The sequence below is a fragment of the Protopterus annectens genome, chromosome 8.part0 (assembly GCF_019279795.1).
Source record: "Protopterus annectens isolate FY-2018-M chromosome 8.part0, PAN1.0, whole genome shotgun sequence".
NCBI lineage: Eukaryota > Metazoa > Chordata > Ceratodontiformes > Protopteridae > Protopterus > Protopterus annectens.
In genome coordinates this window covers 1,209,067,898-1,209,092,177 of record NC_056741.1, presented here as the reverse complement: position 1 = coordinate 1,209,092,177, position 24,280 = coordinate 1,209,067,898, and the positions used below count along the sequence as shown (strand labels likewise).

The 24,280-nt window shown below is 39.6% G+C and overlaps 1 protein-coding gene across 2 annotated transcripts in view; it reads right to left on the bottom strand.

Moving 5' to 3' along the window:
- Positions 1-24,280, bottom strand: part of LOC122809313 (guanylate-binding protein 1-like) — a 543,787-nt gene that overhangs the window by 170,284 nt on the left and 349,223 nt on the right. For both annotated transcript variants that reach the window (XM_044080711.1, XM_044080712.1), the window contains 2 exons: positions 2,904-3,116; positions 2,721-2,823 (listed from right to left, as the gene is read on the bottom strand). In XM_044080711.1, coding sequence (XP_043936646.1) covers positions 2,721-2,823; positions 2,904-3,116 — 316 coding nt within the window. The remainder of the gene's footprint in view (positions 1-2,720; positions 2,824-2,903; positions 3,117-24,280) is intronic.

The following is a 24,280-nucleotide window of genomic DNA, read 5'->3' as shown; positions in this document are numbered from 1 at the left end:
GAGCCTGTGGACAAGTTTTTAAAATTGTATAGATATTTATCAAACGCTACTGAATTTCTAAGGTTCACTTATGTAGTGGATTACGAAGAAATGAGATATCTGGACATTTGTATCAATAAAATTAATGGGGGTTTTAAGACCAAGGTGTACAGAAAAATTACTTTTTCAAATTCATACCTGTACTACACTAGTGCACACCCACATTACCAGAAGAGGGAAGTGGTTAAAGGCAAGTTTGCGTGCATCAGTAGAATGACATCTGATGACAATGAGTTTTTAAGTGAAAGTAAATATCTTAATGAGTTGTTCAGAGCTAGGGGTTACCCAGAATCATTACTTTTAGAAGTGTATGAAGAAGTTTTTGCAGCTAGAAAAACTAAGTTTTCCCCTATTTTTGGCAACCATTCTACAGATCTGAACAACATTCATTCAACTGATTCTAAGGTAGAGAATGCATACAATAGTGCCCAGGTAATAACCTGTGATGGGGAAGCCAGATTAGTCAGAAGTATGAGGAAGAATAGAATAGGTTTGCTAGCACTTCTGACTTGCAGCACATTTTTGAAAAGCCTTTTAAATGCATTTATAGAAAAGGGCATACTCTTAAGAACATCTTGGAAAATGGGACTTGTAAGGCTAGCAACTATTATTCTGACAAAAGAAGTACACATAAATGTGGAAGTTGTGCACAATGCCCCTATGTAAAGACTGGGGATACATAATACTTGAAACTAGGAACAGATTTATTAAAACCTTGGGTTTTGCAAACTGTAACACCAATGGTCTCATTTATTTAGTTTTGTGCGGCAAATGTGAGGAAGTTTATATAGGCAAAACTAAAAGGAAACTAAAATCTAGAATGTACGAACACGGGTATGATATAAAAAAAGATTACCTCAAACAATGCTTTATATAAACACACTTTAGACTGTACAAGAACAGTTTTATTTTTTGTGATTGAAATACCGTCAATTGATCTCAGGTGTGGACTCTGGGAGACATGCTTAGAGTACAGAGAATTGTCCTGGTAGTTAGTGTTAGAAGCAAATAAACACCCTATCTTAAATGGAATTGTTTCATTGAAGCCAGTCTTAAAATTAAGAGCTGCAAAACTTTGACTATTGTATGTTTTGTCTGAAAACTTTTTGTCCAGTGGATGGTGATGTTTCGTTAGGATTTTACATACAGCAGGCTCTGAAGTATTTTAGATTCATGAATTCTTTTATCTACATTTGCTTTTATTTACATCAGTCTTTAAACATTTTTAAATGGTTTTTAACGTTCACTGCACAGTTGTTTTACTATTTCTACATATATTCAAAGTTTTTTCTATACATTTTATTGTATTTTATTACACTGAATTGATTTATTGTGATTTTATCTTAGGATTTACATGCACAGTTTTTATGACAGTTTTCTATGTACCTTATTTTGTATTGTGCCTTTAAATGTGGAACATTTGTTAATTGGTTTATTAAGGGCTGTATATAAAGGGTTGCTTGAAGTTGGTATGCTGATCTGATGAAGTTGTACTGACGAAAATGCAGTGATCCAGTTAAGGCGTTCTTTTTGCTCGTGTGCTTATTAAAGTTGGTTTTGCTATTTGGTGAACCCTCCAGTGCCTTATTTTTTGGTTATTCATTTGTATTTAGGCACTTTTTCCATTTTGTATCGTGTATATATATCTATATATATATATATATATATATATATATATATATATATATATAGATAGGATCTGCCCCCACGGTGGCGCAGTGGTGGCGTTGTTGCCTCACAGCAAGAGGTTCTCCCGTTTGATTCTTGGCTTGGGTTGGGAATGCCTTCTTTGTGGAGTCTGCATATCCTCCCCACAGTCGAGTGGGCGTTCAAAAGACATGCGTTGAATGGGCATGCCTCCGTTGAAGGTTGGGCATCGGGCTGGCAACTCGACACCATAAAAAACAACTGCCAATCATTAGCAGACCGGAGTTCCGCTGTGGCGACCCCTAACCGGGAAAAGCCGAAAGACACACAACAACATATATATATATATATATATATATATATATATATATATATATATATATATATATATATGTATGTGTATATATATATATATATATATATATATATATATATATATATATATATATATATATATATATATATATATAAAGAGTTTTAACTAATTATCTGTAAACTTTCTTGGTTCGGGTCATTCACCCTTTTTAATGTCACTAAGATGCAGGTCCAACGCCAGAATGGAGGTATGCCTTCATTACCAGTATTTGTTTCATTATAACCACACTCTTTCTTAAGTCACATATAAAACGTGGTGCTGTAACTATCTCTGCACAGCATATTATCACTCAGCTCTTAATTCATTTTTAAGGAACCATCTTTCTGCATTCTGCCTCCATATGAATACAGCCTCCTTTACTGTTAGCCTCAGGTAGTGGACTTTCTGCAGACTTTTTTTTTGTAATGTACTTCTCTTATGAAGAGCTACTCAGGTTTTTATGTCAAAATAATGGCTAGAGAAAGAAGGTATCCCAGTGCAATTACCACCTAAGTAGGTCATCCACTCATTATGCTCATGAACACAGATTAATTTGTCTAATTACATAACACTTAGCTTGCTGTTACCTGAGATGAATATTGAGTGTTTTTTTTTAAGTAAATATGCCAGTCCTGTTTAGTCAATGTGAAATACTACAGTGTCACATTTATTAATTTACCTTCAATCTGCTTTTCTTTTTCTGTCAGAGTGTTGTCTGCCAGCAGAATTGTTTGTGCAATAATTTCTTTTTCTTTCAAGAAGTCATTAAGAACGTCTTCCAACTAAAATATCAAAAAATCTGAATTAGAATAAAACAGTCGTTGCTTTTCTGTGCTGAAAATAAATATATCATTTTCAGTACCTTTATTCCTTTTACAATGGAGGCCTTGTAATCTTTTATCATTTTCTCCTGATCCTCTATGAAGCATCTGTATCCTCCTGACTTGGAGTAATATCCCATAGTGATTCGTTCCTCCAGTGTCTTGGAAACATCAGTTATTACCTTAGTGCACAAGTTGGCAGATTCCTGTTCATTTTTCTGGCGGAAATTCTCATAGCTCAAGTTTATAACACGCTGAAAAAGTTAAAAACAGAAAAATACTATTATATGTTTAAGAAAATTTCCCACTATTAAAGAATTAGTATAGTACACCTAGTTTACTATAATATGTTTCTCTGCAGACAACAGCCTAATCTGTACAAAGACAGCAAGACACAAAAAAGAAAGACAGCATCTTTTGAAGCAGATGGAAACCACGGATCCATTTAGTACTGATGAGCAGCACATCATTGTCAAGTACTGCTAAACCATCTGCACCGTGAAGCAGTTCAAGGTTTATATACCAAACACTGGTCAACATAAGATGACAAAAAGGACAAGTGATAAAGCATACATGCCTCACTGCAGTCTGACTGCTATATTCCCATTGTTGAGTCATATGGATTTTACAATACATTCATTCATTCATTCACTGCATAAAACACATAATAATACAGTGTGTAAAATTCTGCTGGTTCCTTTCAAGGTATTACAGAATACAAGTCCCCTAATCTCTACTGTCATATATCTGCAGCAGAGACTTATAAAATTATTCTAAGTGTTCATGGATTACTACACTACATTTTACTGGAACTTGTTATTTTACTACTTTGCTTGCAATGTCTGTAGTTTTGTCTGCCAAATAGTTTGGATAACTTTTGAAATGAGATCCTTGTAAGTCCTACTTGAGTTACTTATCAGCAAATGCATCAACCATCAAGTCTTTGTCAATGCCAACCTTTGGACTGCTGGAGCTTGAGTGCAGCCATAGTGGTTAAAGATGTGAGGCCAATAAACTGAGGATGTACGAGGCTTAAGTGCAAGTTACAACTGTAATCCTTCTGTGTTTTTAAAATGTTATGTTATCCAATGTTTTGTAGTGGAAAGCAATGTAGTTTTCCTGTGTTTAAACACTCCTGCCTATATGTGGTATTAATTGTGCTACTTAGGCCTGGGTTTGGCATAATGGTTAATGTCTTTACCTTATAAACAGAAGGTACACAGCTTGATTCTGATCTCATCTTATTGGCTTGGCTTAAAATGGCCCTTCAGGGCAGTTAGTCTAGTTAGTATTCACTTGCGACCCTATGAACCTAAAGCTAAAAGTAGAACAGTGTATCCTGTTCCATGTGAAATGTTTGATGCTACCCTGTTTATATATTTCTAGAAACACTGTTACAGTCTGGAAAATGGTTTTGTAGTTTTTAAGCACACAAGAAAATGGTGGTAGAATCAATGTCCAAGTAGCAATTAGAAACAATCAATTTTTTGAACTTCATTTATAATAATACTGTTAAATACATGCAAGTTATTCAGTTTTTCTTTCAGTGTACAAATAGTTTTTCACAATTACTAACAATGTGTATCTTAACATTCATTTTCTACTATATGAATAATTCATTAACAGTATTTTCATTTTAAAGGAAAAAAAAAGAAAATCCAGTTATCAGGAATGGTAATATAAAGCCGATCAAGTAGCACAGAGAGCTGAGATATCATATTTTTATCTCCTCTTACACCAGTAACATAAGTTGAAAATGTTACATCAATTAATAAGTTGGATAATGAATATTTGACTGGTGTAACACAGCCAACTTGTTTGGTTGTGGCACCTGGGTGAACAGAATGATAGATAATCAGTGTGCCCCCCTGTTACACAGTGGATGTAGGCAAGTAATACCACTATAAAAGACGCTTAGCTTTCCTGTGTTTTTCCTTACAAAAGGGCACAGCAAACGAAGGCAAAGTGATTATTTACAGGTATGCCTGATGTTTTTAATGCAGTGTGATTATGCACATTACTCCGTCACATGAAATCACATGCAAGCTTGGGTATCTTTTCAATTGGCATCCCAGATAAGACAGGTAGTGTCGTTTTAAACAATGGAGCAAAAAGTACTGACATCTGTTACTGACCTTATTTGGTATGTCTGTAAGAAAAAAGCTTTATGTTACCAAATTTAATAAAAAATGTTGACCATCTTGGTAGGAAGACAATAGCACAAATAACCACATGCAGCATCAGCACATTTTTCTGGGTTTACCCTGGGAACTAAATACTTAACAACTGTTCCTGTCTGTCTAGTGTTTCAGATCTCCTCCATCTCCCCAACAACAAATTCATCAAGACCCAACTCACTGAGCTTCAGCTGTCCAGTTCACCCTAACCTGCAAATATATTCGATCCCATCTTTTTGCGGGGCCAGCTTCTCAACTGGTACATTTTTCATAGTGCACTAGGAAATACTGTTAATTAAGCATACTTGCAGAGTGGCAAAACCTCTATGTTCCTCATGTGGGGAACAGTATCCCCCATGTGCCATTCTACTTGTATATAACACTGAAATTACGAAAGCCTGGGAAATGGGAAACCGTCCCAACTATATATACAGGACTGTTCCCTTCCTTCCATGATTGTGTCATCTAGTTTAATAGGTTGTCAGTCGATAAATGGGATACTTTATGACCGGAAATTGACTGATTACCTTCTTCATGTAGATTAACTGATCCTAGTTTTATATATTCCAGCCTGCATGTGACATTATCTATACTGCTTAGTAAAGCTAGGTATTGAACTATGTATCATATTCCACATGAAATTTTAATAACACAAGGGTAGAGTTGATGCTGGCATATGACATCACTGAACAGAAGTGAGAGCTTGTGCCTCTTTTTTTTTTTTTTTTTTTTTAGCTCAAATGCTCTCCAGTCTGGCAGTATCTATATTGTTTGGTTCACTTACCAGAGTCATCAAAGAGCAGAACAGTATTACCCTCCATGGATCAAGAAAGCTGTCTGTTTGCTTGCTCAATGTCATTCCAGTCAGCCACCCACCATCCAGGACCAACTTGTTCAGTTAAGATCACTTGTAGCATAGTTTCATAGATTCCATAGCTATTCTAAGGCCATTTAGTCTTACGACTATACCTTGCCAGTAGACTCCCAGGCTTCATCTCATTTCCCTAGAAGGGCCATACCAGTTACTCCTGGAGTAAATCTGAGAATAGTCTCTTCAGAAATCCTGATAACTATGGACAAAAGCGCTTAAGTTGTTTTACTTATTTCAATAAACCCTTTTGCGGCACTTGGCTCTGAAGACTTCTTCTTTTACTAATAGTTATCCAGTTGAGTGTGTGTTTTGTTACTAGTAAATTTGAGAATACCCATCCAGTCATCTAGGTTATGTTTACAGGAAGATAGTGAGTTGTACTGCTAAACATACAGAGAATGTTTATTCCAGATGTTTGGAAAGCAGTGAGTTATAAGGCATGTTTTATCTGTTAGTGAAGAGCAAGGTCTTTGCTTCTTGTACTGGTAGAAATATTAGACTTGCTGAGATGGAGGAGATCCAAGTTGACTGGGTCTGTCATGACATGAAACAGACATCTCTTCTCAAAAGCCTGCAAGACACTGAATAAAGGAACAGAGCTTCCAGTCTCTTTTGATGATTCAAGGAATTAAGCCCATAAGTCTCAACCTCTTAAGAGGCCAATGTGGAACATATATCCTAACAATGTGTGACAAATGGTCAAAGTGTGGAACACCCTATTTTCGCACTGTGCGAAACTTGCCATTGCCATGGAGCATGGCAGAACATCTATAAAATTCAATAAGACATTTCTCAGATCCAAAACCTTATAATCTGCTATTCTAGCCTGCCAATATACCACTGAACAGCCTAGCTCAAATTCCCAGTTCCTATCTTGCAGGGCAACTGGACACATGCCATTGGGGTTTATGGCCGGCATACACTGGCCAACAGGGGCACATACTACCCACTCACTGTTAGCATGAGTCTCTGGTGTAAGTCGGAGTAGGCCAGGTCCTCAACCCACTTATCACTGCCACAAACCCATGCCTATTTCGTGATGGTCAACATGATCAAATCACTTAGAACCATATTTTACACCATCAAGTGGCTAGCTCTGCCACTGTGCACTACAGTAGATGCCAAAACAGCTGGTCTATACAACTCTACCCCTTACAGGACACCGTTTTGAGCCTGTGCTGCTGCCCACAGCTCCTCAATTGTTCTGTCTGCATGTGAAAGGTGCCCTGAAGCTTTAGAAGCTATGTTACATCCTTGGCAGGCTATAACTCATACAGCTAAGGCTACTGTAGCAGTGATCAAAAGCATGAACACCTCTTAAAGTAGGAATTTTTTTTAACTTGACTGGCCATGGAAATCTAGGTTTACCAACAAGACAACTTGCACTAGGCTCTACATTTACAAAGCAATGCAAAAAAAAAACCACACATTTTAATGAGATTCTTATTCTAGATCTCTTTCCATGTTTGAAGAGCAGAGTTACAGTGGTAGTTTGCATTTACAGCAGCCAAAAGTAATAAAATTCATATTTGTTAACCCTTTACATTCAAGTTTGTTTTAAAGTTTTAAGTCTGCGAGTGATGCTACACATATGAAAAAGCAAAAAAGAAGTTCACGTAAGTAAGAAAGTGATGGCAAAAGTTTGTTAGACAAGAGAGAGTAATGTAACATTATTCAAATAATTACATTTGTGCATTACTTTTTCCAGTTTTCCCAAACATGATTCTGTATACACTGTATATTCTTGTAGAGGATTATACAGCTGGCACACCATTGTTACTTCTTAAACTGTTTTATGAATTATACAGTTGTGTTAACATGTGAAAGAATAAATTCTTAAAGTTTCGGTGGATGGGTTCTTTTAACACTGGCAGTTCCATTAAAAAGGTCTGATTACTGGGGAGGGCTGCCAGAGAGGCAGGGGAGGGGGGGGGGGGCAAAAAGGGAGCAAAGTGAGTCACCAGTCAGATATTCATAGCTCTCAACCTTCCATCTCCAAAATGAGGAACACTAGCCCTCGTAATGTGGAACAAATGGGCATTATGTTATGATTACCTGCACTCACAAAAGGCACAACACAACTGAAGCAATTATACTTTGCAGCTAGAAAAAAGTCTGCCAAATTAAGACAGCGCTTAAAAATAAAAAGGTGGAAGTTTACAGACACTTACACAGCTCTTCCAATAATTTAAGCATTTGGGTAACAAAATTACCGCTGACAAAAGGGAAAAGTTGGGACACTTGCAAATACAACCCAAGTGCAAAATGTACTTATTGCCTACCATTTTACCGATTCCTTAGTGTTGGGCTGGCTATGTCACTCATGGAAGGAAAATACTAAATCTGCAACCAAGATATATTGATCTCAAGATCAGACTTCCACTACCTAATCTCTGCCTGTAGGCATGTCTTCCTCGGTCAGGACAACCCAGCATGTCTATCACTATAAAAACGCTTTTAACAGGTTTTCAGTTTTTTGGCATACCAAACAAAGTAGAAAGAGGTTGAGACCTATGATTCTGCCAACTCCTGATGTTATATCTCATACTATAACACGTGGAGACAGCTAGAGTTACTTTCCTCATGAAGATCTGTGGCCAGTGTCATTGGCTCCCATCCTCCTGAGACTCTTTACTTGATTGGCTCATATACCACATTTGCGATTGGCTGTAAATATGGTGTACGAGCCAATCAAAAACTGTAGAGCACAGACAATGCTGTGTAATGTGGAAAGGCAGCAGAGAGCTATGCATTGTTTTGTATACCGCAATGCTGATTGGCAGAGTTGTGGTACACAAACCAATCAGAAGGCGTGTAGCGGAGCCACAGCTGTTCAATGCGGAACAGTGGCTTCGCTCGTCATTAAATACAGAGCATTCTGCATAATCCAGAGCACTTGGATGCTCAGGAACAGTGGTTTCTTTTGTCATTAAATGCGGAGCTTTCCACATAATCCGGAGCACTTGGATGCTCAGATTAAGCCTGTGATCTTTTTGGTTAAGGACCTTTGGGATATTTCTAATTGTTTGATTTGTTTAGTGAGATACATACCAAAAGGGGCACTGTACTGACTAATTCATCTTGCACTGCATGGGTTCTATCTTTCATTCAGTTAGCGATTCATCTTACCACATAATGGTCAATGTTTAATGAATTTAGCTTGTGGCCATCAGAGGGAATAGTGCTGAAGTCATTGGTCAGGTTAAGATACACAGTGCATTTCACATGGCCACCATCTACATACTCCATAACACTTTTGAAGATTTTTTCCAGATTTAGTAAACTGTATCTATCCTTCACACATCCGCGGTGGTGCAGTGGTACAGTTGTTGCCTCACAGCAAGAGGTTCTCCCGTTCGATTCTCGGTTGGAGTATGGGGAGTGCCTTCTGTGTGGAGTCTGCATGTCCTCCCCATGGCTGGGTGTCGTTCGAAAGACATGAGTAAATGGGTGTGCCTTTGTTGAAGGTTGGACGTCGAGCTGGCACCTCGGCATTCATGAAAATCGACTGCCAATCATTAGCGGACCGGAGTTCCGCTGTGGCGACCCCTAACTGGGAAAAGCCGAAAGACAAACAAACAACATCTATCCTTCACACAGGCAAACTGTTGGGGATCAATTCAAATAAGATTCTTGAAATCATAATTTATGAGGTTAGTTTTAATATGTTCCATGGCATTGCAAATGAGGGTTGTAAGAGTGATAGAGCAGTAAGTTACCTGAGCTGGTTGTAAGGCCAGACTTAAGGAGTAGCATCACAAAGTACAGTTGTGTACACCTACCATAAATGTAGATGTTTGAGTGTCTTCACTGTTGCAGTCATAACTGTAGGGTGATCCTGCTGGCAGGCAGCCCGAGGTCGGCCAGAATTCCAAAGTCTGGGTCCAGCGTCGGCTGTACCAGCAAGTACCCTGACGTCAGAACGCAGAGGTATAAAGCTGACAGCCGACGCCATCTTCTCCAGCCTTTCTTGCCCCAGATGTCAGGAGCCCCAAAAAACCAGAAGGTGTCCAAAAAGGAACACAAATACACGTCAAAAGAAACAAAAGAGAAAGCAAATAAAAATAAGAGGGGGACTGGAGGGAGGGAAACACCGACTGCAACAGTGAAGACACTCAAACATCTACATTTATGGTAGGTGTACACAACTGTACTATGTTCTTCGTGTTTCACTGTTGCAGTCATAACTGTAGGGTAGAATCCCAAAGCTGTGAATGAGGGAGGAGGTTATGCAGAAAAAGGGGCGGCTAGAAGACCCTGCAAAACAGCAGAGGCAAAGCCTGCCCTAGACTTAGAATACAAAGGGAGATTGTAGTGCTTAGAAAAAGTATGCACTGAACTCCAAGTGGCAGCTTCCAAAATGTCCTTGGTAGGAACTCCTCTGAGAAAAGCTGCCGAAGTGGCAGCTGCTCTAGTAGAATGACTTCTAACAGTACCTGGAATCTGTTTCCCATGGTGAGAATAACAAAACCTTATTCCGTGAGCAATCCATTTGGAAATAGTCTGTTTAGAAATAGCCTTTCCTAGAGAGCTGGAGGCATAGGAGATAAGCAATTGTTCAGATTTTCTGAAGTCTTTAGTTTTATCCAGGTAAAATCGTAGTTGTCTGTGTACATCCAATGAATGTAAGATCCTTTCCCCTTTATTTTGAGGATTTGGGAAGAAGGTAGGAAGGTGAATAGTCTGATTTAGAGCCACTTTAGAAATCACCTTAGGCATACAAGTAGGATTGGTCCTCAAGGAAACTCTGTCTTGGTGGAAGATAATATATGGTTCCATAGCCATGAGAGCTTGTAACTCTGAGACCCTTCTGGCAGAAGTCAATGCCAATAAGATAGCTGTCTTCCAGGATAAGAACTTGATGTCCGAAGCCGCAGCAGGCTCAAAAGGAGGCAACGTAAGTTTTTCCAAAACATAATTAAGATCCCAAGCAGGAACAGGGGGAGTTCTGGGAGGTCTTAAATTCTTAGCTCCTCTCAAAAATTGTCTCACAAGTTGGTGAGAAAAGATGGGAGGATCAGTGTTGTAATGAGCCGAGATAGCAGAGGCATGGATTTTAATGGAGGAAAAAGAGAGGCCTTTAAGCAAAAGGTCTGAGAGGTAAAGTAAAATGGAGGGAATGTTAGGCAAAAAAGGATCAGAACCTTGAGCCTGCATCCAAATACAAAATCTTTTCCATTTTCCAGCATAAGATTTTCTAGTGCTAGGCCGCCTAGCTTCCAAAAAAACATCCAAAACCTGTTTGGGAAGAGAAGAAGGAATCAAAGGCCCTTGTAGAGCCAGGCCGCTAGGCATAGAGTCTTGATTTGAGAGTGTAGCATCTGACCCTGGTGCTGGGACAGAAGAGAAGGGAACAGAGGTAGAATCCAAGGAGGTTCCAAGAATAGGTGTTTTAAAGTTGGATACCAAAACCGTCGAGGCCAATTTGGAGCTATCAAGATGATTGTCTTGGGCTTGTCCTGTTTTATTTTCAATAACACCTGAGGCAGAAGAGGAAGAGGAGGGAAGGCATATCCCGAAAGATTCCTCCAGCTGAATGACAGGGCATCCACTTTCCAAGCTGTTTTGTGGAAGGACCTGGTGCAAAAGAGAGGCAGCTGATGATTGAGATGGGATGCAAACAGATCTATCCAAGGACAACCCCAATCTGCAGTTATCCTGCTGAATAAGTTGGTGTCCAGCATCCATTCGTGAGGATCAGAAAGGTTTCTGCTTAGGCTGTCTGCTAAGAGGTTCTGTTTTCCTGGAATGAATTGAGCCTGAAGATGCAGATTCAGATTTAGAGCTGTGTCCCATAAATTCATGGCTAGTCTGCAAAGGGGGTAAGAATGAGAGCCCCCTTGCTTGTTTATGTACCACATGACTGTGGTATTGTCTGTACATTATCAGAAGAGGCCCTGGTTTCAAAAGATTCTGGAAGGCTAGAAGAGGATTTTGAACTGCCAACATTTCCTTCAAGTTGATGTGCCAGTGAATATGCTTTTTTGTCCAAGAGCCCTGCTGGCAATTGTTTAGAAAATGAGCTCCCAAGCATAATCTGAAGCGTCTGTGGTTATGATCTGAGAAGGCTGAGGCAGACGGAAGGGTTTCCCGTCGTTCAGAGCACAAGCCCTGGACCACCAAAGGAACTCCTTTTGGAGGCAGGGAATCTGTGGAATCATTGTGTCTAGACTGTGGCAATGCTGAGACCATACACTCTTTAGGTACCATTGAATTTTTCTCATATGAAGCCTTGCATTTGAAATTAATAGGATGCAAGAAGCCATGTAGCCCAATGCCTGCAGGAATTTCCTTGCAGTGAGCTGAGTCAAAGTTGCCAAGGTGTTGAAAATTGAAGCCAGCTGTAATTGTTTTTCTGGAGTGAAAAAGGCCATCTGTAAGCTTGTGTTTAGAAGCGCTCCTAAAAAGATCATCTGCTGAGAAGGGATCAAATGTGACTTTTTTGTGTTCACTGAGAATCCCAGTAGTAGGAGAAGACGTTGAACAAAATGCAGATGTTGTAATACAAGGTCTTTGCTGTCTGCCTGAATAAGGCAGTCGTCCAGATAGGGGTAAATGTGAATCCCCTTGAGTCTGCAGTATGCTACTACTGGAGCCATGCACCTGGTAAAAACTCTGGGCACAGTAGATAATCCAAAGGGCAGTACAGAGAATTGAAAGTGCCTCGAGCCTGCTTTGAATCTGAGGTATTTTCTGCGTTCCTGCCTGATGGGAATGTGTAAATAGGCCTCCTTTAAGTCCAATGTCACCATCCAAGCATCCTGGGAGAGCATTGGAAGAAATTGTTGTAGAGTAAGCATCTTGAATTTTGGTATCTCTAGAAAGGTGTTTAATACTGAGAGGTCCAGAATGGGTCTCCACGAGCTTTGCTTTCTTGGGACCAGAAATAGTCTTGAGTAAAAACCTTTTCCCATCTCTGAAAGTGGAACAGGTTCTATGGCTCTCATGGCCAATAGAGCGTCCACTTGATTTAAGGCCTCTGACCATTGATGTTTTGGCAGATCCAGCCATCCGTTTGACCTTGGCAGGGTATGAAAATGGAATGTGTAACCTTTTAAAATCACATCTAACACCCATTTGTCTTGAGTTATGCGAGTCCAATTTTGGTAAAAAAGAGAAAGTTTTCCTCCGAGAGGGGCTTCCAGGCAAGGAGGTCCTGTAGCCCAACTGAGAGAGTCATTGAGTTTGCTTCCTTTGTGATTGAGACCTGTCTTCTCCTCCTCTAGGTGTTGAAGCAGTCCATTGTCTAGGCCTGAAAGAGGATTGAGCCTTAGCCCGACCTCTGGAGCATCTATATCTTCCCCTTTGAGGCCTGTCAGACGTGGGAAAGGACCAATTTTTGGAGGGCCAATTTCTAGTAAATCTAGGAGGCTGAACTTGTAAGAAATCTTTCACAGTCTGCATAGATTTTACTTTATCCTCCATTTTCTTAATAACCTCCTCAGCCTTAGACCCGAACAAAACATCATGCTGAACAGGAGCATCTAATAATTTAGCCTTAATCTGTTCAGGTAAATTCTGCTCTTGAAGCCAAGCATGTCTCCTGATAACAGTACCAGAGGCTGCGGCCCTACAAGAAGCCTCCAAGGCATCAAATCCACAATGTAAACCATGTTTGCTAACCTGATCAGTAGCATGCAAAACATCCTGTAATTCCTTATCCTCTGCACATACAGAAATTGCAGATAATTTTTGTTTTAACACAGACAAAAGAAATTGCTGGTACTTAAACATATGAAATTGACAGTTCAAAGCTCTAATGGAAAGAGTAGCAGAAGTATACACCTTTTTACCCCATCTATCTAAGGCACGAGAATCCTTTTCAGTAGGAATGGGATTTTTAGCAGAAGCGGCCTTAGCACCCTTGGGGCCCTGAGAAATATTTTCAGATCCGCAGAGGGGTTCTTGAACAGAAATTGATGGGAATCAGGAACTCTGTAGAATCTATCTGGCTTAGAAGGAGCAGGCGGAAAAGAATCTGGAGTCAGATTAGCCTCAGAGAAAGCATCATCCACAATATCTAAAACAGGAGGAATAGACAAAGGTCTGTGCTGAGGAAGAAGGAGAAATTCTCTAAGCCTCTTTTTGGATGCAGAGTAATCCTGACCTTCCCAATGGAAATGCTCTTTCATTTCATGCAAAGTTTCCCCAAAGGAAAAATCCTCAGGGGGAGAAGCAGAGGGAATAGAATCCTCTGCATCAGAGTCCTCATAAGGAGGCAAAGAATAATCCTGCTCAGAGGAAGAGACTGAAGAAACAGAAGCCTGATCAGAGGAATCATAAGGAATATCCTGTCTGGGCCTTTTTTCAGGAGGGGGGTGAGAACCCCTAATCATAGTAAGCAAGTCTTCAGCCATTCTTAATAACTGCTTTTGTGTCTTGGGAGCTGTATCCGAAGAAGCTTGAGTAGAAACCTTTGGCTTTACAGGAGTCTTTGCCTTTGCCTTTGTCTTTGAAGATATAGTAATATGAGAAGGCCTGAAAACCCCTTCAGAAGCTGGTACCTGCACAGCGGATCCGGACCCATCTGAAGGAGCAATGTCCGAAGGTCCTGCAGCAGAAATATTACTGGGCCTAGTTGGCTCCCCATGAGAGTACGTGTCGGCCATCGGTTTCGAAGTGGCTGACGACAGGGGCTGCAAAAGCGCCTCACTGACGACCGCCGAACCTGAAGCTGGCTCCAGCTGCACGCTATCCTCCAGTTTGGACCTCGGAGGCCTATCTTTATCCTTGCACCTTTTATGAATTCTGGAAGCCGGTAAAGTATCTGACGACATTTTATAGTTGAATCGTCTGCCAAAGTAATTAAAAGCCCAATCGTACCTACGCTTAATAGTACGAGAATTAAACCTGGCACAAAACCGACAACAAGAAACGTCGTGGTCAGGGCCTAAGCAAGGAAGACAGTAAGAGTGGAAATCTTTATGAGGTATTTGCTTCCCACACGATATACAATTATTAACTTTTTCTGACATCGGAGGAGCAAGAAAAAAGTTTCCCCAACGGGGTACTTAGCTTAGAGAAGAGAAGAATAAATCTTCGGATCGACGACAGGAGAAAAAATGCTGTCAGGAATCCGCCAACCAAAACTTGCGAGCTGCTTTCCACCGCACGGCAAGAAAGACTGGAGAAGATGGTGTCGGCTGTCAGCTTTATACCTCTGCGTTCTGACGTCAGGGTACTTGCTGGTACAGCCGACGCCGGATCCAGACTTTGGAATTCTGGCCGACCTCAGGCTGCCTGCCGGCAGGATCACCCTACAGTTATGACTGCAACAGTGAAACACGAAGAACATCTGCACTGCATCACTCACAGATGAAACCAGAAGCTACACTTAGGTTAAACAGTTTAAAGAGTGCATCTGCAAGGGCACATTTAACATTATTAATTAATCAACCAAGTATATTGTTAGGTCCCATGAAGGAAGAACTTTTGTCCTTGGTTAGCATTTTCAGTAAGTGTTCTTTAGATATAATTGAGGCCATAAGGGATTCAAGTATATCATGGATCTGGAGAGAAGCCCCAGTGATGAAATTGTCACTGAATTTGTTTGCAAGGATGTTGGCAATGTTTACTGGGTTAGAATAGGAGGCATCATTTTGAATATGTTAAGAACAATGGACGGTACTGTTTTTAGTTTTGTAACATAGCTAAAAAATTATTTATAATTATCTTCAGCTTCACAGGCCAGCTTAAAGTTCATGGGCTCCTTTAATGGACCTGATAATGTACATCTTTTATTCCCTTTGTATATAATACATGTGCATATTGTGTTTTCATTCTGTATATAATATTATGCATCTACTGTCTTTGTTCTCACGAGCTGAGACTGAAATAGGTCCTTTGGGGTTAGTGCCATACCCTGTTCAACAAATTAATAAATAAAATAAATACATAAATGAGAGGTTTTGGATTTACTATATAATTTAAGTAGTTTTGTTCTTTTGCTGCACCATTTATTTATGGCATTTGATCTCTAGGGTGGTTAATATTTGAATTTCCCAAAATACTTGTTTCTGGTTGGGTCTGCTAGCTCTATCCAGTTTTTTAAATGGGTTTAGGATTCTTTAGTGAAGCTTGCTGTTCTATCAACAGATGGTGCCCTCAAACGTGAATTTTGCTACTTTTTCATAGACAGAGTTGAGGTTGGCACATTTACAGACTTTAAATCCAGTTGGGTTTGCTGTTGGGGCTTTTGGAAATTTAAAGAAGAAGGTGTCAAGTCTGTGGTTACACTTTACAGGGGAAGTAGAAACCAGGGGAGTATTGTAAGAGTCAGCTATATTTGTAAGCATAAGGTCAAGAATATTACATCTTTTAGTGGGTTTATCAACTTCATAAGAGAGTTTTATTTTTTAAGTCTAGGAATTTTTTGGCATATCCTACATAGAAAGTATAGGTGCTCCAGTTCATTGAAGGGTAGTTAAAGTCACCCAAAATAATTGAGTTCCTGCTAATAGACAGATCATTTAGAACACTGAGGAATCTTACGTGGTCAACAGGGGACAAAAATATGTTGTCTAGCAAGCTTTTAGTTGACAATTAATCCTATCTAAAGTGATCTGTAATTCATTGAGTTCAGTTTGTGGGTCCCTGGGGATTTGCCTGAAGGAATGCGTTTCTTGAAAAATATAGTGTCTCCATCACAACTGTCATCAAGTCTGAAGACATGAAAAGCATAAACTGAGCTATATAGGAAATGATGTCTGCATTTAAACCAAATTTCAGTAACACATGGATACATCCTAAATGCAGGAATGCCTTGAGATCAGGCAATTTATTTTAGACTTCTGGCATTGAGAAGAGCCACCTTAATGTGATCCATTTTGGAACTGACTCCATTAACTGGTCTCTGCCTAAAAATTGCACTGGGGGCAACAAAGGATTTTAAACAACATTCAGAAGCCTTGGTATGACAGGAGCATGTCATCCTTAGTGAAGTAAGCTGGATTGTTGAGTATCTCATCGCATACTGATACATTTGATCCCGGAAATAACACCAGGTGTTTAACAACTTACTGAAACCAATTATGTTTTCTTTGTAACTAGACATCATTTGAGGTGAAGGAAGAACTCCAACCAGGACTAGTGCCTTAAAAAGTATTACACCCAGGAAGAAATTCTTAACCTGCGTTTGTAAGATATATGAAAATTCTGACGTCTCTCTGCATGTTCCTCAGGGTTTTACTTCTCAAGTCATTCACTCCAACATGGACCACTCCGATGTCATAGACCCTCCTTGCTGCTGTTGCTCAAGAGTGGTAGAGTTAAGAGTATTTTTCCTCAGGGTGACTCTTTATGGTAGGTACCAATGAGGTGGAAGAGTGGCCTGATTTGTGCTGTGATTTAACATTCTTATTTCTAGGAGGCTTTGGCAGTGACTTTCTTACAGCCTCAGCAAAAGACACATTGGTGTGATTAGTGATTAATTAGATATCTGCATCTCTCAAAGATGGAATTATTAGTGCTGAGAATACATGTATGCATTATGAGATCATTCTGTAGTTTACTGGGATCAAAACCCTTCTACTAGCAGCTCAGTTACAAAAATCACAGCCCTAGATCAAAATCTTAAAATCTTACCAAAACTGGTGCATGTGGTTACATGTAAGGATGGCAGCTAAGGATATTCTTTAGTTCTTAAAGGACATCCATCATGGCCAGGTGTGCCTTCTCAGAAAAAAAAACTAAATTAGTTTTATGAGCATATTCTTCAGAAAAACAGGGACAGAGAGAACATGGTAGAAAGGTTCAAATATCTCAATGACAATAAGAGATCTCAAGAAGCATCATTTGAAAAAAGGAGATGCACAAGAAAAGAGGATGTAATTTGAATAGGAAGGAGTAAATGGCTCATGGGAAATATTAAGAAGTAGGACAGTGGAGGCATGGATTAGCTTTCTGAGGTGACTATGTGGTGGAAATGCTGAAAGAGTTAAATAATGCATAGGAAAGATGAAAGGCAATGACTGAATTGAAAGAGATAGGCTCTTAGTTATCTAGGCCTATAACTTATCAAAGGCAGAAGAGGAGGCCATTGCCTGCCAGTAAGTCTAGGTTTCTGTATTTTAACATGACTTTGGGAGGCACATGAAACATAATACAATGGTCTTATTTCAAGAGAGCCCAAAGCAGTGTGTGTAACACTTAAAATACAGTCTTCTGTGACCTGCTGTGTCATTCTTCTTAAACAATCTCAAACTCTTTTGCTCACGATGCGCATACACTCGCTTAATCACATGTAGGGAGTGTGGATGCTGACCTGCTATACTGTCAACTGAAACTCCTTCTAACATGCATGACATTCTAGCATGCAAGGCTGTTGATGATATTTCATCAAGTGCACACAAGATCAACATATCATAGATTAGAACCACCAGGGATGCTACTTCTTTTCCAGTGGATAAATCAGAACAGTGATGGTTGTCACTGGTGCTGGAGTATCAAATCTATAATTCACTGGTATAAATGAAAGAACACAATGGTCTTCGTCACTGTCTACTACTTAACAGCAGTTGATGCAGACTTGCAAAGTTTGGCCAGACAGTTCATTCAAAGATTATAGGTAGTTGTAAAAAAATCATAAGCTGGAAGACAAAGCCAAAGTGTAGGCCCAAGTCTTTCTTTTCAAAATTCACATTACCAGCTACAACCTTCATTCCTTCACTAGTGTGATGGTCATCCTCTAGTGAGTGGTTATCACACTGGTTCTCAGCATCGGACAAATGCAACAGATAGTGGGTAGAATACTCTCAGCTTCAACTGCTGAACTAAATCCAAGGGTGTGGAAAACATGTCATGGAAAGTGGTGGAAAACATGTCATGGAAAGTGGATGCCCCTGAAGTGTGCAAGAACTAGGCTTTCAAGTTTCTGGTTTAGGCTTCTGGGTCAGAAGTTACTACCCTCAATCAGCTGTGGCCTCTCCTTCCCATCTGTTCTTCGCCATCAGACTAACGCTACCACACTGCTCTATATGATTTTATGTAGCCATTTCATGTCTTTCTCTACCCCAAGGGTGAATCACCCTCCCTTTCTTCTTCCTCCCATCCATTCTCTGAAAAGGGAGTAGACCTGTACAAATTATTCCAGCTGTGACCTGACAAATGACATGCAGAGATCACCTCTTTATATCATGGATTGATTCTTCCCTGAATGCAGCCTGGTGAGAAGTTTTGATTTACCCTGAAGCTGTACACACACACACACACACACACACACACACACACACACACACACACACACACAGATGGTACATTTACAGAAGTGGGGTATGGGGTTGCAGGCTGTTTTTATTCTTTTTGTTGGTGCTTTTTTTTCATGAGAAGGTGGTTTTAGTTAATACTGCTTCACTGTTTAAACATATGTACCATACCTCTCAACCTGGAAACATCAAAAATCTGGACAAAGGCCTATGAAAATAGGTACAAATCTGTATGCTGATTAACATAAAATTTACATACATAATTGTGTAACCCCGCCCACTTCAATAGAATTGTGGGATACCAACTTTCAACCGCAAACTGACAAACAGACAACCAAAATATGCCCCCCCCCACACACACACACAAGAAGCTGCTGCTGCTGTTAATATAAATGCACACACAAGTAGTGCCTCCTGCCTGCAGTCATAAAAATAAAAGAAGCTCAGCTGCTGTTAATATAAACACACAAGTAATGTCTCCTGCGTACAGTGCAATCATATAAATAAAAGAAGCTGCTGTTAATAGAAATAAACACACAATTAAAGCCTCCTGCTTGTGTATATTATGTGTATATTAATAAATGTATTAATAAATACACACACACACACACACACACACACACACAAGTAAAGCCTCCTGTCTGCAATCATATAAATAAAAGAATAAGCTGTTAAACTGGTAGACCTATTTGCAGGGATAACAATAAGTGTAGACATATTTATTTTAAAACATTACCGTCTGTGACAGTTGTGATTTGATTTCAGGAAGCCAGATAGCTTTACCATAACAAAATTAAGGCTTACATTTAGGTTCATAGGTTTATACTAGGCTATCTGCCCTAAGGCATTTATAAGCCTAGCCCAAATTTTTGTGGCTTACGCCACCCCTTATATGAAAAAATACTGTGCCCATTAGTTTGTTGTGCCTCTGTCCAGCAGTGACACAGAGATGATTCCCGAGATAAACCTACGATCTCCCATCCACAGGTCAAGATTTCTCTTGAACAGAGCCAGCGAGGTGCTCTGCCTCACATGGATCGGGATTTTATTCCACAGCATAGGGAGTCTCTGAGTGATAAATCTATCCCTCCAGCATGTCCTATTTATATCCGTGCTAAGGTTTAAGTCGCTTGCTCTAGTGGTTTTGGTGGATTTGGATTTTTTGAGGTGGAGCATGTCCATTAATTCCGGGTTGGACATGGCCTTGTATGTCAGGCACATGTCACCTCTGAGCAGACGGTATGCAACTGAATAGAGCTGGAGTTTCTTCAATCTGGCAGCATATGACAGATTTTGGAGTCCCTTTATCCTTTTGGTGAGGAACTTTTGGGGTCTCTCCAATTGCTGCAGATGTCGGGTGAGATACATCCCGAATACAGCATTGTACTTGATCATTGGTCTGATAAGTGAAGAGTACAGGGGAACAATGACCTCACTAGATCTGGATGTGAATCCCTTCATGATCAGGTGGGCAATGTAGAAGGTCTTTCTAACCACTTTAGCAACATGAGTGTCAAAAGAAAGGCCACTGTCAACCTGGGTCCCCAGGTCCCTGATAACCTCTTCTGTGCTTAGTGGATTGCCACCTATATGGTAGCTTGGGGTTACCTTGTTTTTCCCGAAGGGTATGACTATACATTTTTTGGTGTTTAACTTCAGGCCATGGCTCTGGCACCAGCTATCTGTTTCCGTGAGTCCCTTCTGAAGGACATCCGTGTCCGATGCACTTTCCACTATGGCGCCCAGTTTGCAGTCGTCTGCAAACTTTGTCAGCCAAAGTCCTCCCATGTTGGCCTGTACTTCTGAGAAGTAGATGCCGAACAATAGGGGGCCAAGGACCGAGCCCTGTGGGACGCCACTTGTGACTGGCTTGGAGTCTGACATAGCGCCAGCAACTCTAACCCTGTGGGTTCTGTCAGTTCTTCTAGTAAAGGACTTCTAGTAAAGGACTTCAACCTAATGCTTTCTCAGTTGAGTTTTTCTTTAGTCACCAAGTGCTTATATTCCTGCTGTGGTTATTTCTGTTAAAATAGACACGGTACAATACTACACAGTGACGGCAGTGTTTACACCCCTAAACCCATGGGATGGAGCCAAAAATACTAATGAAGCACTGAGGGAGAAATAAGTTTGCCCCAACACTTTCCGTCTTTCCAAACTTCTTATTATGATTACAGTTCTAAGCTAAAAGAAAAGCAGCAAGCATGTATCAGTTTCATTTTGCATAAAATGCAGAAATGATTGCACTATCAAAATATACAGCGTCAGCTAACATGTCAATTTACTTTTGTATAAAAAAGAAATTATTGCACTGTAAAAATATATGAATGATACTTCTCAGAAATAAAAAAAAAACAATTGCTGTAGAGTTTAAAAAAAAAAAAAAGACACTGGATTGAAGAACCTAGCCAGATGTGGTGGTATATGATCAGCTTAATTATGGAAGCAATCATGGTATTTAAGAGGTACACTTTCTTTCAAAATGAACATAAAATCATTGCTACCAGGATAACATATAAATTAATCTCAAAATTATTTAATCTAGTGAATTTTCAGTACTACCATAAAGCACAAATCTATTTCAGTTATTCCAGTAAATAAAGATGGTATGGCTGTTATTCAGAGGAAATCACCTGGCAGAGACCTGCTCTCTGATTATTATTGTATTGAATCTTTCCTCAAATCTTTCCTGTAGCAGTTTCCATAATTCTTCAGGGGTCTATCTTTCTGTTCAGTGTGCTTGAGGGGTACACATTACAGTCAAATATTAGCCTCAGTATTTTTCTTTCATTCACTTGTGTCAGACGGGAGACATGACAACTCTAAGAAGAATGCAAACCACCAGATGCCATACTCCAGAAAATAGTAAATATGGCTGAACTAAAACATCTCATGTTTTTGCATTGGGTTTTATCTTTTCCCAGTGAGCGATGCGGCCCAGTTTTTAGACTTGCTCTTCACATTTTAAAGACCTTTATTGTACTCTGTCCAGTGCTAACTTTCATATGCCAAAATAAGTAAAAATGGGATTCTTCTACAATGAAGAATATTTTGAAGTTATTTAAACATTTGTTTATCTGTGAACTTCACTATGAACATCATAGAAAGCTATTCGTTTCCAACGATCCTTGATAGAAATGTGTATCCACACTGGGCCACTGTAAACTATGGGCTGCAGCTAGAAAATCTAATGCAGAAGTCAAAGTATAAGCGGAGGAGGCAATAGTTAGCCAAATAATGATTAGGTAGTTTGCATATAGTTTAATTTATAAGTAAGTGAAGGAGCAGGGACATCTCAGACCTTTTTTTGTTCCTCATGTTAAGGAGCACAAAAAGTGACCTAGCTTGCTCTAGAAGCACTAGCCAGACAGTTTTGACAATCAAACCTTCTCTAGTTCTCTCCCTTCAAGAGTAGAGGATCATGAGAACAGGGACTGGTACAGAATGATAAATGAGCCAAGTAAGGCTCTGCGGCTGCCCTAAAAATTGCCCCTTCTAAATAATATCCTACGATTTCTACCACACACATACACATACACACAGACACCAGTTCCTACCCGAAATAAGCAGGTCCGTCCACCACGAAATTAAGACTGAAGTAGATCCAAGCTGCACCAGGCAGAAAGCAGTCCATTCTTTCCTACGAAGCAGCAGAAGAGAAGGTGTCCTTCCCACTCACAGCAGATCCATGAAAAAAGCAGCAGCAGTTGTTTCTTTTCTGTTCGCGCGTGTTCAAACAACAGAAAGACGTACGCAAGTTGAGCTCAATTCCGACAGGCTAACTAAGCTGATGTCATCGCACACGTGATGACATCAGCTCAAAATGCGGAAAAAATAAAATTTTAAAGCAGAAGCCAGGGAAATCGGAAATGAAGGGGTGCCACTCGGGAATCGTGGCACCCCAATTTTTTATCCCAAAACTCGGTAAAAACCGAGTAATTCGGGATGGTTGGGAGGTCTGGTATGTACTTCCCCATTTTGCCATGACTGTTGTTAGAATCACTGATCTTTCTTTCTTGTACAACAGTATCTTGTGTATCAACCCCAACCAGTACTTAGTTCTGGCATTCTTGATGACTACAAGTAGGAGTCTATACTCTGCATCACCGAATTCAGCTGACAGCTTTCGGCCTACACAGCTAGTCTACTGATGCCTTTCAGGTGCTTCTCTTGTCTAACATCATCCTTTCAATTTTAATGTTACCTGTCAATAGGTTAATCAAGCTATTATGTCCAGTGATGCAAGATATGAATATCACAAATAGTACCGAGTCCACTACTGACGTTTGTGGGATTCCAACAGCCACCTCTTTGCCAGCAGACAGTCCCCCTTAACTACCACCAGTTGCTTCCTTCTATTTATTAATTCTTTGATCCATAACTTTTACATGTCTCCACATACCTACTAAGCTGCCAGTCAGCTATCTGTAGGGGACAGTGTAAATGGCTTGAACAAGGTTGTTAATATTAAGTGCTTTCTAAAGGATAAAAGATAAGGCTCAAAATTAACAGTGGCAGTAGTTAGAAAAAGTATATACTTTTTTTATAGTTAATATACTTTTTTATCATACGTATACATGCAACTTACTTACATTTTGTATATATTATTTATACATTTTGTATATGCTATTTATGCATATGGTTGTTTAAACTTGGTTTTATTCACTTTTATCAAAGGATGTACAGAAATTTAACTGTTGGCCAATGCATTTTAATGAATGTTTGAATGATGTTTTTGCATGGCTTGGTATGATTCTGTTTTAAGAAATTCTTAATTGTCTTACTGATGAACTGAATGTGGCTTTTGATTGGAACATGGTTTATTTACATAGTGAGCACTATGTGTATGTGTTTTTTTTTTTTTTTTGTGATGAAGTCTTCTATGGTAGAAAAGCGGAAATAATAAAGTTCTAGCACTCTTAAAATTGACTAGAGTTCTCTCCTGATATTTTAGTGTCGTTTGTACTTTGTTTTTTAAGTTGGACTTTTTATACCACACATTGGATTCATCTTCCTTTTTCTTGTTATGGAAATTGACGTACGCCACATTCACTAGGTTTTTTACAGTCTTCTTCCAATGTCACTCAGTTATAGAAATGGAGAAGACTGGACTGACAAATGATCTGGTGGTTATGAACCCATGTTGGCATTTATCTTGGAGCCCATCA